This window comes from Uranotaenia lowii, chromosome 2 (assembly GCF_029784155.1).
Source record: "Uranotaenia lowii strain MFRU-FL chromosome 2, ASM2978415v1, whole genome shotgun sequence".
NCBI lineage: Eukaryota > Metazoa > Arthropoda > Insecta > Diptera > Culicidae > Uranotaenia > Uranotaenia lowii.
Genome location: NC_073692.1, coordinates 330,448,072 through 330,468,092, shown reverse-complemented (window position 1 = coordinate 330,468,092; position 20,021 = coordinate 330,448,072). Strand labels below are relative to the sequence as shown.

General features: G+C 32.5%; 1 protein-coding gene across 8 annotated transcripts in view; it reads right to left on the bottom strand.

Annotated features, from left to right (window-relative positions):
* Positions 1 to 20,021, bottom strand: part of LOC129741971 (calpain-A-like) — a 120,956-nt gene that overhangs the window by 68,290 nt on the left and 32,645 nt on the right. For 2 of the 8 annotated variants that reach the window (XM_055733810.1, XM_055733813.1), the window contains exons 2-3: positions 18,228 to 18,363; positions 17,997 to 18,155 (exon numbers count right to left, since the gene is read on the bottom strand). The exons of 4 other annotated variants lie outside the window; for them this stretch is intronic. In XM_055733810.1, coding sequence (XP_055589785.1) covers positions 17,997 to 18,155; positions 18,228 to 18,242 — 174 coding nt within the window. In that variant the 5' untranslated portion in view covers positions 18,243 to 18,363. Of the gene's footprint in view, positions 1 to 4,644; positions 4,981 to 17,996; positions 18,156 to 18,227; positions 18,474 to 20,021 lie in introns of those variants that run through there. 2 more of the 8 variants (XM_055733811.1, XM_055733806.1) reach the window with 2 other exon arrangements.

Below are 20,021 nucleotides of genomic sequence, written 5' to 3'. Positions count from 1 at the left end.
GGAACGATTTAACTTAATTTAGTTTCAAATTTTGTCAATATTCCCGTTTTTTGCAGATTAAGAAAAATAACGGAAAGAAAACTTCCATAACTTTTTTGTTAGAAATCAAAATTATTCTCGGTCTTCAGAAATGTAGATTATCGAGTGAACCCCTTAATTTTCAAAATATTTATAATGTTTTAAATCTTTGCTAGGAAAGGCACAAATTTATTTAAATGGAATTTGACCTGTTTTCAAAACTTATTTCGAAAACATCTGGCATTTTGTTGACTAGTGCTATTTATCAAGACCGTGCGCTTATCTTGGTTCCTCAGTTCTATGCGTACAACTTCAAGATATGATATATTTATGAACTAAATTGCTATAATCTCTAATCTACCATGTTATTTGGTGATCAAAATTCTATCTCAAGAAAGTTGGCATAGAAGGCAAAGATGCTTTCGAATACGCTGAGACTTGTTAGCTAAATAGGCAATAGAATTAAATATATACATTTTTTTTTAAAATTAAAGAAAAATTAAAAATTACAATTTTAGTTAAATTTTGAAAACAATTTTTCTGTCAGAACATTTTTTTTAAATCGGTATGTAATCGGTAAGTTTTGCCGAAAATCGGTATTCTGTATATACCGATTCTTGGTTAAAATTTTAGCCAAAAATCGGTATAAATACCGGAAAATCGCTATGTGTGGCATCGCTGGTACAAGGTAATGTTCACTCGGATTGTCGCGGGTCGGGCAACGAACGCTTTTGTGCATTCGTGTACGGTAAGCTTCGTTCTGTTGTTTCGTTGTTGTGATTTTATTCCTGCGAGCAGAGATGCCAATATGCCTGATTTTTCAGGATTTGCCTGATTCGAGGCTCAGCCTGATAACCTGATAAGCCATTGAATTTCCCTAATTTTTGAAAATATGCCTGATTTTGCCTGATTTTTGCGAATTTGATGAAAAATGAGTAGTAATACACTGGATTAGTTTACCATTGCTGAAGTTAAAAAGTGGAAACGTGGCTGAATGGAAGCAATCGAAAGATTCCTTTTAATATTTATTTAAAAAAGGGAATTAAAGGGAATTTTTAGAATGCTTTGTTTCAGTAAATTTATTCAACCAAATAAGCTCACAACACTTTTAAGAGTGAAAATGTGTAGTGATGACCAAAGAAAAAAAAGATCATCAATTCGAGTGAAATTTTCATTACTTTAACGTAGCCTGATTTTGCTTGATTTTTATTTCACCAGTCCCTGATTTAAAAAAAAAGTTGCATCCTGCCTGCGAAGCATGGAAAACATCAATGCCGAACTGTTCTCTTCGTTTTGTGCGCATTGACGTTATGATTGGGACGAAGATAAAATCAATCTACACATAACAAGTTAAACTCGGAAGAAATCAGCCGAATGATTCTTTCCGAAGCGAGTCTACGCACCTCTGCGAGCAATTGGTTTCACATTTTTTCAATGAAAAAAAAACCGAGATTTCACGTATTGCAAATTCGAAAAATAATTCAGTTTAATTTAATAAAAAAATTAATAAAATAGCATGAAAATACATTTTTATTTTCGTGATTTTTGTTCACAGTACTCGGATCGAAGAATAGAAATTATACTTAGAACTGTCACCACACGATTGTGTTCATGATCACTAACTAAACATCTATTTTGCGAGCTGTATTCACTCTTCATTTCTTTACTCAGAGTTACAAATAACGTCTCATAAAAAGCTCGCCGTTAACTGCACGATTTCAAACCCTTTTTCAACATCTGATATTAGCGCCCTTATTCTGCGCCACGCATGAGGTTACGATTGTCACGTCACCTCGAGTCACCGTGAGATTTGTCACCTTATTCCCGGAGTCGATGCGGGTAAAGTGACAGAGGTTCATTTCCTAGGTGAGTGACTGAGTGACCACGAACGTCAATCCGATCAGTTTGTTTTGATTTTGTTTGTGTTTCGGAATTCAATAATCAAATTCCAGAATAACGGAGGAAAATTCCAGCTCTAAAAAGGTCTCCGCAGTTTTCCACGGCATAAGCAAACAGTTTGAGCGTAAAATAAGTTATTTTCCTACACCGTAGTCACCACAAGGCCGCTGTGGAAAAGCAGTACTAAGCAACCGAGGAAGGAAAGCTTTCAACTTTTTGTACCAATTGTGCTTGCTTTCCATTTTGCAGTGAGGCGGTGCCCATTTCTGAGGCTACGTGTTGTCGGAAAATGTAATCGTAGAGACAATTTCGCACCAACATCCGGAAATGTCCAATCGCCACGGAAAACCGTAAGTACAGTGAAGGAACTTCAGAGCAACATAAACAACAATTCTAAAAGTGTTCGAATTTCCAGCTGGAAACTGCACCGAGCAGCTGCGGAAATCTGCCACAAGCGGAACATGATAGATGGTTTCCAATATGCCGCCCTGCGAAGTAACTGCCCATGATTAAATTTTTAATAATTTTTGTCGGCTACCTTATAGTCATATTATGCACCAAATAGGGTGATGTAAAATCTACAAATAAATTATTTTAAGGTACAAACTTATTGCATAATATATTTGACCGTTTAATTCGCAGTACTGACTCATTTAGGAATTATTTCGAATAACTCAGAATCAGTTTTCAAAATTCATATTTTTCCCTAAAATAATTTTAAAAGCTGAAAAAACGACAAAAATTTTAAATTCGCTTCAATTTTATGCAATTGTTCTTGCTTGCTTGGATGCAAATTTTTGGTTAAATTATTGCCGAGTCGATACCTGAATCGGTACCGACAGTTGTCACCTAAAATCGTCACCCGAATGCGACGATTCTCACCCACGGTGACTACGAGGATAGGGTAAGAACTCACAAAGTTCATCCGAAGTGACGTTCCTCACCTAAACCGACTACTGGAATAGAGTGACTTCGGTGATTCGACTATCATCACGTCACGCGCGGCACAGAATAAGGGCCTAGGTACCGAATTTTGTACAAAATAAATGAGCATCGTCGGTCTTCGAGTGACGCCATTTTTCCAACATTCAACAAATCACCAATTGAAAAAATACAGCGTCAACAATACATTTCAAACTAGTATATGCAAATTTTCATGAAAAAAATTATCAATGGGTTATTTTCTACAGAGTTTTTTCCGCTATGCAGTCGGTATAGGCCTCATGGTTTCGTATGCAGCAGAATGTTGAAGTCAAAAATAATTGAGGCTCTCAGAATCAGAGGAGAATAAGTGCTTAAATCTTCGATTTTTTTGATTAAGTTCACTAATAAATTCTTCTGGTCTTATTTACATCTGGTGCCAATTTCTGAGTTTTTAACATTTCGATTAAATTGAAACTGCTAGATTTAGAAAAATATATAAAAAATTGAGCGCTTGACAACTTAGAAGTGTGTTTTCTCGAAACTATCATTTAGGCATTTATCCCCCTCAGGTTCTGAAGGCCTTAATTATAAAAGGTGCTCATTTTTAGTGACTGTTTTCAGATGTTGAATAATTAACCCTTATTGTTAACTTTAAAGAAGTGAACTGTAATACTAAAATTGAATTTGTGGAAATATTTTCCAAATATTTGACCCTTTTCAGTGTTCCTTTTTGAATTATCCAACTTATAACATTCAAGTTTTACAATTTTATAGACAAATTATCTATCGCTCAGCTCTGAACAAGTTTATCTTTAGTTTGCAAACCGCTATGATATTTTCCAAACAACCGTTTTTGAGATGTTGACAGTATGCTTCAACATGGTCTATGCTCCAAAAATATAAAAAGGAGTAGGAAAAGGGAAGAAAGAAGGTCGATATGAAATTTATTAAACTTTAATAATATGCTTTACTTTATTGGGGTGCGTTTGGGAAATAATGGAGAAAAATTATAAACTTGAAAAATATCAATGTTTGACGGAATATAAAATTCGCTGAATTGAGTCATATTATTTTAGAATATGTAGTTTGAAATGTATAAAACGATCTTTGTTGAATGGTTTGATAAATTATTATCTTCAATATCAAAAATGTCCTTCAGTGATGCCAGAAATCAGCATGTGGTCATCCATTTTATTTTTGGTAAAATGTCGAGTTATAATTTTTTTTACAAAATCTAGGAAAACTCTAAAATCCGACTTCTCAGAAATACCCACAATTCCTTAAAAATCGGTTTTTATTACTTCATTACTTAGAACTTCAATGCCTTGAACACTAAAGCATGATAAATAATTCAACAGTGAATTTCAAACGATCTTTGTGTTTCATTTTGAAAATTTCAATTCTTGATCTCCATTTGAAGTTCAATATTATCATGGCTAAGTTTAAAAATGATTCTTAGCTGTGTTCTAATTTTTAATTTTTTAAATAGCACAGCGTATACGAAAATGAATTTTTTGTTAAAGCAGATATTTCTTTTTCCATATTTTGTGGGTTTAAAACATTTACAACTCTTGATATTTTTCGATAAATTCTTCGTTTTTTTTTTCAACCTGCGGAAGAGGCATTTTACTAAAAACAATTGGAATATATATTTACACGATATTGCAAATAAAACTAAGGACGAATAGCCTTTTCAAGATGGCCATCTCAGTTAAATAGACAGATCAACAGAGAATCTAAATCCAATTAATAATGCTTTAGAGTTGCTTTTTGAAACGGTATTTAATGGGGAACTCTTCATACCTTTTTGAACTTTCTTACGTAAGGCAGTAGTTTGACGATATCGGCCACACTTTTGAAGCACGCCTTTTCTTTCGAGGAAGGTTTTTTACTCGAAGCACCTTTATCCCCGAGTCTTCGTTTAGAGTGTTTGCTTTTCGGGTCACTTCCCTTGGAAACCGCAATTGCCAAGGCAGAAGGTGGCAACTCCAATGCCGTCAGAAAACCCGGAGGAACCCGTTCCTGGGTGCTCACAAGAGTTATAGTACATTTTTCCGGTTCATCGCCTTCCAAACTGACAATCTCCAAAATATCCTCCATTTATTTCCTTCCTTTTCTTATGTTTTAAGAATTATTCCAATTCCAAGGAACTTCACTGATAGAGCTTATCAATTGATAACCGAGCAGTGCATTTCCCAACCTATTCAAACCGTTTTATCTTTCCAACTAAGGAACTAGTATACAAATCAAGTTCCAGTTTAGAACAGCTAATATGAGGGGAAGAAGTTCGTTATTCCTAATAACTAAATTCGGCCCAACACCGTTCGCGTGTCGCTAGTGAGAGCTAATAAAAACTTTTGCTGCTATCCATTTTTGCAATTGTCTGTTGCAAAATAGTTGTGACCGTGAATGAATGTTATTTCTGGGCCAAAAATCCTAACTTGAATAGTATTGAGCTCTACTATGATTAAAGCTGCCTTCTTCGATGCTCACACTTTTAGGTGAGTAAATAATTCTTTATAACAGACATAAAATCAATTGCAAAACTTTGTTGATCTACTTAAAAGTTTACCTGTACACGTCATGATTGACCCCGCTCAATACCGGCCCAGTTTTTCATACTCCGATATAGCATGTGCCACGTCACTAGTTTTAAGGGAAAGGATGATGGTGGGAGTTTTTGTTTTGTTTTTGCAAATTGAGAATGGGGAAGGAGAGAATCAACAATCACAAACTTTTTGCAAGTGTTTCATAATTCAGGCGAGCCCTTTATTTCGTTAGGTTACTATCGGCTCTGGTAGAATATGGTGCTATATTTCTTGATTCAAAGAATATGGGTTTTAATTATAACAACACGTAAAGTTATAATTACTTCATATTACCATTATGGCAAGCTTCGTTGAGTTCCTGAAACGAACAATCTAAGCCTGCGATACTTTTTGTAGGTACTAAGAATAAATGATTTTTTTTTCTGTCACAAGCTTTAATCGACTGCATTGAACGGTTATTTTATCCTATTTGTTTAAATATCAGATATATGGCGTATCCACTCATGCAACTATCTATACATAGGTATATACATTAGGGTGGCAGCCAAATGGGCCATGTTGAATTTCGGAAACCGATCATATTTATTTTGAAGATTGGCTCAAAAAACTGACCTTTCCAAAATTACAGCCGAATCGGATTTCAATAAGGTGTGCCTCAAAGCGCTCAAAGTTTCAAATTTTCGACCCTCAAAAATCACTAAAGGGGGGGTAAGGTCTAACATTTTCAAAAAATCGATATTTTTATTTTTTTATTTTCTTATTGTAAAACATTTCAAGAATGTTGTGTCAAATTTTCAAGTCAATTGAAGCAAAATTGTAGAAGTTATAGGCCTTTATCTCCTCCTATCTAATACTGCAAGAAAGCAAGAGCAGAAACTTCAAACGCGTTTTTCTCGAAAGCACATTTTTAAAGTCCGTGGACATCGTCATTTGAAAACTACTTATCCGATTCTTTTCAAATTTGGAACATATTTTCTACATATAAAATACCAGACCCCAACGTTTTTCTTTTTTGATTTTTTTACTTTGAGGAGATTTTAGAGGTGAAAAATGGCGGATTTTTAAGTGAAAAATCGTAGTTTTTACTTCAAACAGCCACAAAAATTTCATAAAAATATTTCTAAGTTAAATAAAAACGTTGAGGTCCAGAAAAACATCTATTAAAAATATTTTGCTTTGATTTTTTGACTTCAGATGATTCTGTGCTGAGATACAGTGTCCACCGCAAATCCTGTTTTCTAAAAGGCATCCTCGAAAATGCTCCGTCACCGGCTCATTTTTCAATATTTTTCTACGAAAAAATTACTAAATGTTCTTTTAACAATGCTTTGAATAATGCAAAAAAATTGAATACATTTGTTTGAACGATAGCTCCAGAAAAAAATCGTGAAAATGGTGTTTTTTTATACCCGTTAGACCCTACCCCCCCCCTTAAGGGACAGCAAAGAAAATCGAAAAAATAGAATTTTAAGTTTGATGTCAAATGACTTGAAAAGTAATCGCCGAAATCTGGTGTTATCTTGAAAAAAAAATTTTTTTTGGTTAAAAATCGACTTTAGGATTTTAAAAATCACCTAAGCGGGGACCAATTTAAATCCGGAAAATTGAAATTTCAGTTTTGATGCCAAATGACTTAAAAATGCATAAAAAATCTAGATCTGATGTTATCTCGTAAAAGAATTTTGGGCAAAAATAGACAAAAATCGACAGCTGGTTTACCGGAAAACGGCTTAGTCCCAGGAAGTCGATTTTGGCCAAAATTTTGTTTTCGAGATAGCATCAGATTTTTACGTTTGTGTAGAATCATTCAAAGGACACTTTAATCAAATTTGTAGAACAATCGATCTCCAATTGTTTGGTGATTCGCAAGAACAAATCAATGTAAATTACCAAAAGAACTTGAGCATCGTTGAGCGACTCCTAAGAGTTGAACGATTGAGCACAAAATTGGCAAATTGGCATAGACCAAGAAACAATTTTGGCCCCCAAGGTTTGAAATCGAAAACATACTCTTTTTGGACTAGCTTAGTATAAATATTAAGAAAAAGAACAGACACTAAACTGAACTAGGTACATATAATTGCAACCTGAAAGTACACGGTTTGATCAAGCAAATTAATAGTCAAAATACCAATACAAATTTGTCTAAATATAGAAAAAATGAGGGAATTCAGTCGCTTTTTGGTCCCCTTAAAAGGAAAAGGAACAGTACTTTTGAAAGGATTTTTTAAAACGATTTGTATATTATTTGTACACACAAATAACTACTAATACTACTAACATTATGAGGCCTATAAATCCAAGGATGTATAAGTAATTGATCATTTTTGACCTAATAAAAACAAATTATTTGCCATGTCTCAATCTTCAAAAGGTACAAATATTAAATTTTAATATTTTAAACTTGATACTTTTTTGATAGGGTGATTTGCCAATCGTTGCACAGCTAAGCATATGATTTTGGTTTACATGCTGTATTTTATTTAGTCAGTTCAACCGAATTCACTAGATTTTTTTTGTCGATTGCACTTATACAGGATTGGTCAACAAGATCCAAAAGTTCAAGAGTTCGAAAAAAATGACGTAAAAATTGAAAAAATTATTTAAAACAGCTTGTCTGTGCCCAATAGTTGCACAGACAATTTTTTTTGTCGTGCTTAATGCTGTCCGATTTTGCCAATGGATGCACATTTCAAAAACCTTCTTATGGCTCAGCCACCAAATGGTCAAAGAGGCTGATATTTGTTAAGGAAGCTTATTATGATAACCTCTAGTTCAAATGAAATCCAATTTAAAGAATGCCTCTTTTGAAGGGAGTCTTCCATATAAACCAATGCACAACAAGAGAATTCGGACGCAAATTCGAAAGAAAACACGAAGCCGCTGGTTTGAGAGTCTGGAAAAGTGTTTATCACACGTGAAATTTTCTCATAAACTCAAATCTGCCGCTAAATTTAACCGAAGCCGTCTGAGTGAAGTGTTATTTGACCCTATTTGCCGAGTATTGAGGATATATGTCCTACCAAAATAAATTTATGTGTCCATAGAAGAAATTAAAAGGTATTTAAACTTGTTTAAAGTGCCTTTTTACAGGTGAAAGGATAAAAGGATGCGATCTGTTTGGCCCCCTTTACCCCTATGATGAAAATGTGATTTTATAAAAGAATTGCTTTAGAACTCACTTGGATATATACCGATTTTTACATAATTAGTGGTACGAATAAGGTAAGCAATTGTTTCGGTAGCTTTTGCTCAGCTCGAAATCAAGCAAAGTAAAAGCCCAAAGCATTTGCTTAGATTGGTATGAATAAACATTTGCATAGCGGATGTGTACTAAAACTTTAGAACATAACTTTTGCTTTGAAAAGTAGAGCTGTTCAACCAGCAGAATATGTAGATTTCTTAAGGAAATAAAAAGCAAACGACCAGAAAATTGAAAAGTAAATAAATTTGGATGCCTAATTAAGATATAGTATTCAAAATGTTGATTTTAAAAATGATATTAGAAAAAAAGTCACATAAAAAAGAGAGATCAGAAATATGTTCTGAAACCATTACTGAAGCTTTTTTATTTAAAAAAAGATTCCTACATAGAACAGGATGTGTTCCAATTATCGAACACGTAGACATTGCAGGTGATTGTATACATCAAGGGGTATTTCATGTGATAGTATACTTGAAGGGGCAATTCGAATTGAATTTACAAGCAAGGAACAGTTTGTTCGCATGAAAAAAAAAGTTTTACGAATTCAAATCGGATGCTTTCAAATTATATTTCAGATTTATAGGAAAAAAAGTGCTTATTTTGTTAAAACTTGATAAAATCATTCAAATTATTAAAATTTTCTTCCAAGTTCTAGCCGATTGGGACTTTTTCCAATATTCCCGGTTACTTTTTTTAAGTTATGCCCTGAATGAATCCGGGCAATCTGGAATATTCACTATTTGAGTGCTCAATTTCATGCAAGACAAATAATTCATACAAGACCAAAAATATGAAAAAAGTTGGGATTTCACTTCGATTTGGTTTATACATGTTGAAAATTCCTATTTGAATTGTATTGAAGTGTTATATTGCTGATTTGATAAATTTATGACATTATAAAACTATTTTTGATTCGAAAAGTCCGCTACCGAGCATGCTTAGAAAATAAAGCAATTGCTTGAAAATTTGTCGAGCAATTGCTTCAGATTATTGCTTTATTCATACCAAACTAGCTTGTTCTAAAAGTCAAAGCTTCAGACAGAAAAAATAGCTGTCAAAACAAACTTTATTCATAACAACAAAAGCAATTGCTTTAAGCGACTGCTCAATTTAGCTTAGCAAAAGCAATTGCTAGTTTTTTTTCATACCACCTAATGAATATCAACTTATAGTTTAAAAATGGACTCAATCACCCACAAAATTTCAGCTCGTTCGTCTGGTTTATGGAATTTATCTTTTCAAAAAGTTAATTTATTTTGAATATCTTTTCAATGAAAGTGGAATTATTTGTAATGAATGTAACCTCTGTAGCATTTCATCAATCTTCAAGAATCATTCATTTCTCATTGAAATCAAATTAAGTTTCACGAAGTAATGGCTGTATATTTTTCTGAATAAAAAGCGCCAAATAAAGCTTCATTCAAATCAAACGTCTCCGGTCTAGCTTGACGGCAGATTTGAATTTCTGATAAAATTGCACATGATAAGTAATTTTTCGGGTCTTCCAACCTTCGACTTGGAGTTTTTTGGGATATAAGTTTCATACTGTACAATATTTTGACAAGATGATTACCAAAAGTAAGGGGTTCGCTGTTAACATGAAATACAGTTCTTTCAGATTTGTCGTCTCGAAATTTCAGAAACAGGGTTTTAGAACAATCCTTAAATTATTTGCATAAAATGTTGAGTGAATGGTCGGGATAAAAGATTTCAAAATAAATCTGATAAAATAGAAGTCCCTCAAAGCCTAAGTAGTTTAAGTGACTTTGACACTTTTCAGACAAGTTGCAAGACTTTTTAGTACATAGATACATATGTTTTTCAACGGGTTTAATTCGCGATTTCAAAGCTAATTTTTGACAGATTGTGTGCGTGCAAAAATTGTAAACAAACAAGTGGAAATACTAGCTTGTAATAAATCATTATTTTCCCTGATTTGGTTAGGATTTTCCAAAAAATGATTTATACATATTTAAAGAAGAAGGTTCAGAGATTATTATGAGCTATAGGAAAAAATGTGTATATGCCGTGAAACATCGCAAATCAACAACAAAAAAGGTCAATTTTCTACTACTCCAGAAACCTTTCTGAGTATTTCACATATTTTCGAATGAAAACTTAAGCCAATTGCACATTTTCAATTGCAGTTTGTTAAAAGAGAAGTCAATTAATATTCCTTCAAAATTTGGGAAAGACCCAACAATTGAGAAGCTAGAATTTTTCATTCGAAAAAACATAAATTTTTGCTATTTTCTATTAGGTTTCCTTCTGCAGCTACATACAATCAGGCGTAATAATTTTAAAGCTGGAAGGCGGATTTGAATATTTGATGGTGGTTGAAATGAAAAAAAATTTTCCCATGAATTACTACACAATTTAAGTTTACTTTGATGCTATTCAATTTACATCGTTCAATGATTATATCATGTTTTGTACTTTTATCGGACCTTATGATCTGAATTTTTTTGAGAAATTTTATTGAAAATTTAATTTATACAACCACTAGCCGCACAAAATTGCAAATTAAAATTTATCATTTTATACTGTCCTAGGAAAACAAACTCAAATTTTGAAAGGAGTGTTTTTTTCATAATCATTTGGATTTCTGAAAACTTAATTCGAAGCATCTATAACTTATCGTTCACCCGAAATGTTGCTCACGCAACATCGTACTACCCCAGATGGTAGCAGCGCAGCTTCGAAGAAGCGGATAATCTCAAAAATTCAATTTTAATAATTGAAGATAGTAAAAATATATTTATGGAAATATGAAGTGTCTTTGAATAAAGGTTGAATTATTGAAGTGCATAATTAATTATTGAGTGAAAATTCTGAGTGGAAAAAAAATAATTAGAGCACAGAATAAACGTAAATTTCCACTTATTTAGCAGAAAACATGTCATATTAACAGACAATCCGAGTTTTTTTTTCAGTTGCATGTAATCTATGAACGTGTCCAATTTTGTATGGAAATGTATGGAAATTAGATTGATTAGATATTGATTTCACCTAATCTTAAACTTCATTATTTGCCAACATGAGACGAAGCAAAGTATTTCACGAAAACAGCTATAACCATTTCAAAATAAAAAATCGGAATCCATTGAAAAGTATTGCAAAGTTGCAGGATTTGAAAAAAAGGGTACTTCATATTATCTTCTAAATGTTTTAGCAATAATTTCGTTATCATGTATCTAAACAAAACGAAAATTCGTACACGGATGTTCTTTTCCAATTTCTAATTTTAATTTCAGTTTGGTAAAGTTTAAAGTTAAAAGTGAAACGAAGTTCGTACGGGATCAGCTGGTATAAATATCAGGAGAGCTGTGTAGAAGACATGAGTTTTTAATAAAATAAAATAGGTTTCAAAAGGAATTATAGATCTGAATTTGAATTCTGATATTGAAATATGAATGAATATAATTTCCTGAATTTTTTACTTTCAAAACAAAATTTACAAAAACTAAAACTTAGCTGTTAAACATTCAACATATACAACTTTCAATTATGAAAATGGTTTACATTAAATTTGCAATTTTCTAACGACCTTCCAAGCGGAAAGAAATTCAACTGAAGAAGCTTTCCAAAACTCATCTGCTAGAAATCTAAATTCAAATTGAAAAATGCACACTGAAATTTTTGCCAAATTTGTATGCAAAATGTTTTAGAATCTTGCCTATTTGGATTTATCCAGAATTGATTCTTTACAAAATTCAAATTAAAGTATTAAGAAATTGGCTCATCACCCCTTAGTTTGTAATTTATTTTCATATGAATGATAATAAATTTAAAAAATTAATTCTATTAATAATTTGTCGGAATCTTGTTACTCTATTAAAGCGTAATTCTCGAGAAAGATATAGTTACATACATCACTCTCCCAGAACCCGAGACAGGATGTATAAACGTGGCGCTCCCAAGCCACGCGCAACCACGCGGTGATCATAATTGCATCGTAAGCAAATATGATCACTTAAATACCGATAGCGAAGGCATGCTCGTTCTCTTTGGTTCCCGACCCGGCAGCAGTAAGTGGTTCAGCAGCAGGAAGTGCAGTTAGCAGTTAGTTTAGTGAATAAGTAAGAGGAATGTGAAAATAAAACTTTTTTAAAAACATCCTCGGAGACTCGGTCTCATAATTATATATTCATAATCTTTTTCAATAGGTATTTCAATTGCTAATATGACTCGTGAATAATAATTTCCTTTGATTTCGACTTGTTGTCAAATGTGTTTCAAAGAACGAAGAGTCTAGAACGATAAATTATTGTCAGAATTTCTCGTTCTAGACTCTTCGTTCTTCATTGATTGTCGATCTCTAAATAATAATATTGGGTCTTAATTCTTAATCTAAAATATGAACAACATTCTGAATCTGGATACTGATTCTGAATTATAAACGAAAATTATTTCAAATGAACGAACTTATATGAAATTTTAATTTTTCTTCGCTACTAATCTTCATTAATTGAACTGCAACTTGAGAAAAAAAAATCTGAATTCGATTTAAAACCTTAAAGCAACCCATATTGTTCAATTAGAACCCGAAGTAATGTAAGTTCAATTCCATGAATCTTCAAATGAAGTTTCAGAAATAGTCAGTCGAAGTACAGTAATTTGATCATTGGTAAAAATTAACTAATTAAAAATCTCTCTGCTCGTATTCTTAAAACCTAGGTACTATTTCAATTTAATCTTCTATTCGTCTATGATGTTCAATGTGTACATGAAATTATCTTACTGAAGCTTCAACTAATGTAGCAGTAAAAATATTTTTGGTGGATTTTTTTTTTACATTGGGGCATTCTACTACACATATAGCTGCATTTTGTTGAGTTCGTTATTTTCAACTTTATTCAAAAAAATTACATCAAAATGTTTCAAAACGTATAATTTTTACCTTTAAAATTGGTTGATTAGAAATGTTGATTTATCAGCCATTCTATCAATCCGCTATAAGCGCATTTAACCAGATGGCAGTATTTACATATGTAGAAACTTTTTTTCTAAAATGAAACGATGATTTTTTACCCTAACTAATTTCTGTAATCAAACGATTGAATTTCGATTTAATTTTTTTTTATCTAAATCTCAAGCTTTCCCGTTCTAGAGATTCTCACAGGGCTGGTAGCGGTTTGACAATGAAATAGTAGGGACTTTAGTGACCAAAATTTGAAAAAAAGTGACCAAATAGTGACTTTGAGGACCGAAAAAAGTGACTAAATAGTGACTATGTAGAACGAAAAAATAACTTTGAAGTACAAAAAATGTGACCAGTCAGGCCCGTGCGATGGACCCTTCCGGGGGGGTTTTCAAAATTCAAATTTAGATAAAATTAATAACAATACCAAAAATAAACAATTGAAAAGGAAAGGGTTTTCTTACACCATTTGTCACTCCTGTTCAACACAAAAACTAAAAAAATGACTGATAAACAAAATTTTGGAAACATATTACAATGAATGTTTCAAATTTTCGATAAGTCAAGAAAGTAAGAAATAAATTAGTTTCAAAAGAATTTCTTAGCAAATTTAAAATTAAAATAAAACTGAATTCTAAAATAAATGTCCAATCTTGTACAAAACTTACCATGAATAGATGATAGATGTTAGGAAAATGATAATAATTGTTTATTCATCTAAATTTGGAAATCTTTTCCTCATTTTTAACTGGAAGTTTAGTGAGAAATTCCGCTGTAATTTTTTAATTTGAACAAAAAATATTTAATCACGATTTAAAATGTAAATTACCGATTACTGAATAAGAAATGAATTTTGAACCGGATTTATTCAATGTTTGATGTTTTAATTTAATTTTATAAAAAGAAGAATATATTTATAACTATTTTAAAAGTACCAGTTATAGAAGCCAGACATAAAACCTTTAATAAAGTAAAATTCTACATGTTCAACTACACTGACAAAGAAATGTTAGAAAATGAGTAATTATGTGAATGATAAAAACTGATAAAAAATTAAAAATATTCTTTTAAACGAATAGTCACCGTTGATTATTATTTTTATGAAAGTTTAATGGCTTTGGGGGGTTTAAATAAGGGGTAAATATTTCGAAATACAGTTCAAAAAATTAAATAGTTGGCAAAAGTAGGGACGTTTACGGTACTTGCGTGAAAACAATAAGTAGCGCTGCCGATAAAAACGGAATCCGAAACAACCAATAACACATCGCTTGAACTGGTTCAGCAAAAGGGAAGCTTCACCAGAGCCATGCGGTCTAGACTTTTTGTCCGATTGGGAAGCACGTGCTTTACCAATCCATCGGGTTGGATGTATGGGTGAACGTAATTGCGCCTCTCGCTATTACTTCTCTCAGCCATTCAATTGATGTGGGACAAAGGGTCTAGAACGCACCTTTGAAGCTTTCCATAAAATATGCTCTTGGCTCATTTTCAACATCTTTCAATTTTCTTCTATTAAGCATCTGCTTTGTCTATCCGTCATTTAATTTCAATCTTTAATTCTTCTATCAAGAATTTTCGTAGTATCAAGTTCACCGCAATGCCATTAAACTTTCATAAAAATAATAATCAACGGTGACTATTCGTTAAAAAGAATAAAATCATTTGGCTTTGGGGGGTTTAAATAAGGGGTAAATATTTCGAAATACAGTTCAAAAAATTAAATAGTTGGCAAAAGTAGGGACGTTTACGGTACTTGCGTGAAAACAATAAGTAGCGCTGCCGATAAAAACGGGATCCGAAACAACCAATAACACATCGTTTGAACTGGTTCAGCAAAAGGGAAGCTTCACCAGAGCCATGCGGTCTAGACTTTTTGTCCGATTGGGAAGCACGTGCTTTACCAATCCATCGGGTTGGATGTATGGGTGAACGTAATTGCGCCTCTCGCTATTACTTCTCTCAGCCATTCAATTGATGTGGGACAAAGGGTCTAGAACGCACCTTTGAAGCTTTCCATAAAATATGCTCTTGGCTCATTTTCAACATCTTTCAATTTTCTTCTATTAAGCATCTGCTTTGTCTATCCGTCATTTAATTTCAATCTTTAATTCTTCTATCAAGAATTTTCGTAGTATCAAGTTCACCGCAATGCCATTAAACTTTCATAAAAAAAAAATTAAAAATAATGAGTTCAAAACTTTTGTCATTAACACTGCGTTTTAAAATTTATTTTGAAAGTTGCTACTTAGAACAATTTTTTAAACTTTTTAGATTTATTTAAAAATCATGATCGATCCAAAAATATGATTTCATATAAAAAATATTAATAAAAAGTATTTAGAGTTTCAATCGCAGGTTTTTAAGCTTTGAATTACAAGCTCTGAGTATTTTGTCTCTTTTGATTAAAATATTGGGTCCTGAAAGAACAGAAGGTTGAAATTAAGTTTTTTTATTATTTAAAATTTGGAGTTAAAGGCTTATGGTTGAAGAACACGAAAATTTAGAATTTAAAAACAAGGAAATAATTGTTAAAAATATGTCTTAAAAAATTAAAAAGTTTGATTAAAAAAAAAATCCGGCAAGTTGATTATAAAATTGAAAAAAAAACTGTACAATAAAATTCGGTAGATTTATTTAAAAAATTTAAAAAAACAGTATGGAAATAAAAAAGATTAGTTTTTAAAAACATTTCAGGAAGAGTTTTTTCAACAAACATGGTTCATCATAACCATTTTGGTGCTTATTTTTTCAATTATTGATTTGGTAAATAGTGTTCTCAACTAGAAATTTTGTTAAATTCGGCCATTTAGTTTTGGTAATAAAGAGTGTTTCGTCGCAGGATATTTTCGCACAAATAATTTACACGTTATTACTGCATTCATTTTATTCAAATGTCTACACTTCTCGAGGTTTAAAATAATAAGGATTGAGACAATGTAGGGTCATTCACCATTACAGTTTTTCCCGCGGAATTCAGCAACAATATAACAATAAAGGCAAACTAGCAACTTTGAACAATAGGAACGATGGAAACGGTACGAGGGGTTTATCTATAAACAACTTTGCGTTCGCTTTAGAGTGACCAACATTGTTGAGATTCATCAAAGAGTTTATGACTAGTAAAATTGATAGATAACTGATTATGGAAAAATGTCATTACAAGTATTTTTGACATCACAGCAGAAAGTGTAAAAAAAACTTGATTCTATTTAAAGCTCATTAATTCATATAAAACTTTTATTTCTAAATAATATGTTTTTGATTTGAGTTTTTGTAAAAAGAAAGTGCAGAAACTTCTCTAAAGATTTTAAATTATTTTCATTTCAATAACAAACCCACCGTACGAGGAAAGGTGTGCTCTGATATGTCTAACCTCACTCGAAAAGCGGCGCGTCGAACTGCAGCAAGGTTTTATATTCGACACATTGACCAACCGTATTGACTATGCTTACATTCTACAACGTGTTAACATTTATGTACCAACGAGAACACTTCGACAACGTCAGTTTCTTTCAATTCCTCACCACCGTGTTGCCTATGGCCAAAACCACCCTATTGACAAGTGTTGTGAACTTTTTAATTTAGTGTATAATTTGTTTAATTTTAATATGTGCAAACGTCGTTTTAAAATAGGCTTAAGAAGAATTTCCTAGTTTTTAAGTCATCAGTCTGTACGGTAATTAAACCAAAGACGAAATAAATAATAATAAATATAACTGCTAATAGAAATGTTGCATACATATTTAGATTCGGGGAACCCAAATTAGTTGAAATTACCGTTTAAATTCATGGCACCAAAAAAATGTAATTTTTGTGGCCTTGTGTAAATTTTTACAACCCTTTTTTTTAAGTATTTAGAAGAACAAAAAACACGAAATAAAATTGAGTCTGAAATTGTTTTTTAAAGAATATTTCATATCATTATAACATTTGTTATGACATAAAAGTTTTTTTTCATAAAAAAATGGTTCGTTTCAATCTCAATCTTAGTTACACTTCTTAATAAAAACCCATTCTAACTAAAGACGAGATAGGGTTTTTGTAAATCAAGTTTTGAGTTCCAATACAAAAGGTTGATTGAACTAAAAACTAGAATCTACAATCAAAGTTAGTTTCAATTCACGAACGTCAAATAATGTCGTAGATCGAAATGTCTCAAGCCAAGGGTGATTCATGCCGAAATTCCACCGGAGGCGAAAAAAATTTCTGACTGACTGATCAAGTAATTTACCGTTACTACCGTCAATATTAACACGCGCAATTCAAATTACTCTTTCATTGGTTTATTATCGGTGAAAAAAGTGACTTTTGGTGATAAAAGTGACCATTTTTCGGAAAATAGTGACTTTAGTGACCAAATGATGAAAAAAGTGACTTTTTAGTGACTGACCCAAAAAAAGTGACCTAGTCACTAAAAAGTGACTCGCTACCAGCCCTGTTTTCACATCCCCTGAGAATTCGTCTTCATAAATCTACTTACAACTTTCATGTTTTTGATCGACGGCAGCACCCGCTTGGTGTCCGTTTCCTTGCGCTCGAAGATCTCGCTGATGGCATTGCCGATGTACTCGGTGGCCGCCTGGGAGATCGCCTGGCCCGCCTTATCCATCAGCTGCTTGCCGGCCCCACTCAGGAGGCCCTAAAATGTAACGAAACCACCATTTGTATTCATAGACTTGAGTTATCATTCGAACTTTTCGATGTACAATACCTTCAGTTCATCCATGGTTTAACGCTTGACGAAGGGGTTCACGTGCTCTGGATGATCAAGTAGGGTGAGAGGTGGAGGATTCAAATCCTACTTAACGGAAAGGTGGGGGAGTGGGTGGACGAACGGTTGTAATGACCTAGAAATAATCGTTACACAATTGCTTCATTGCGAGATTCCATAATCCAAAGGTGGAGTAATATTGGAACAGCAATTTTTCACTAGCGCCAGGTACGATGTTCAACTGAATCAACGATCTTGCGTGTAGAACTAGCATAGATTTGTAGTGGGTATACGGTTACAAACATACAACGAGTATGTACAATATACATTATGTACCCGCTGATATTTTTATTTAGAATTGCTAATGGAATTATCGTCGCGTCGATCACGGTGCTAATAAATATGCGCGACTACTCTACAGTGAGAATCATCCGGATACAAACAAATCTATTTACCGACAATCGTTTTCTGCTGCTGCTGAATACATGCCGGCTAAACAGGTTCATTCGCCGCAAATTCTCTGGAACGGTGATGATATCAACCGGTTGTAACAACATTAATGTTAAATAAATTTGGATTTCAACGAATTTGTAAAAGTGTATTTTCTTCAAATGAAACAAATTTCTTAGTTCTGAAAAATACTCATATTCGAAGCATAATGTCTGTAAACAAGCTTGTTTTTCATTTGTTTATTCCTTTTTAGAATATTCATATTCAAACGAACCTTGCAGCTAACTTACATCGCTCAAACTTGATTGACTCGTAAGAGCAGATCATCAGAAACAAGAGGTTCTTTTTAAGAAAACAGGAGATTTATACTATAGAAGATATAAGTCTTTCAATACGATCTCAATCTCCCTATAAAACTTAAGGCTCGTAAGTTAAGAGTTAAGTATTTGTTGAAATAAAACGTATTTATTCCAGGTATATTAAAAAAAAAATAATTGAACGGCTTGAAGGCTCACTTCCATGAATCAGCTTTGGTGAATCATATAGATAAATATGAACGACACTCATAAGCACCTCAAGTGCATATTTCTTGCCAAATTTGTTGAAAAATACTATCCAATGAGAAATAAGAATGAAAGTCAGCAAAGGTTTGAAAAAAGGATAAAAAGAAGTTCTTATTACTTTGTAGCATAAATCTGTACAAAGAAATCGTTTTCAAAAAAAATTTACAACTTTTCATTACAGGATTGCATGTTTACAATGAATGAGGCACGATAGTAATTACCTCTTTACATACTGGCATTTATCTCGTATTCCACTCACTTCCGATGCCATTACCGCTATACAAACAAGAGCTCGTTGATGCTCTGTTTACATCGTTAGGTATTATAATGAAAGGCAAGAAAGTATTCAAGCTTCGGAAATTCTAGTCGGATATCTCGTCTAATGAATGAGTTCTTAGCAAGACAAGAATTACAGAAAATTTCCAAACATGTTTAGTTCAATGCTTATAAAATATTGTTTACAAAAAAGCATTGGCGTCTGATTTTCGAAGGTTATGGCAGTATTAGAGAAACATTAGATACATTTTGTTTTTTTTTCTCTAAAACATTTACCAAATATTCCTTATTTTTATTCCATACTCCACATCTTTATTCTTCATCCTATAAATTATATTTTATTTCTGCATATCCTTCATTTCATCTCTATATTCCTTCTCAACTCTATTCTCAGTAGAATCTTTTATTTGCAGAATTTGTTTTTCAAAAATACAAAATTTTATATTCCAAATATCCCTCACCTCAATTCTACATTCCATTCATAGCAAAAACTTTTCAAATCTTA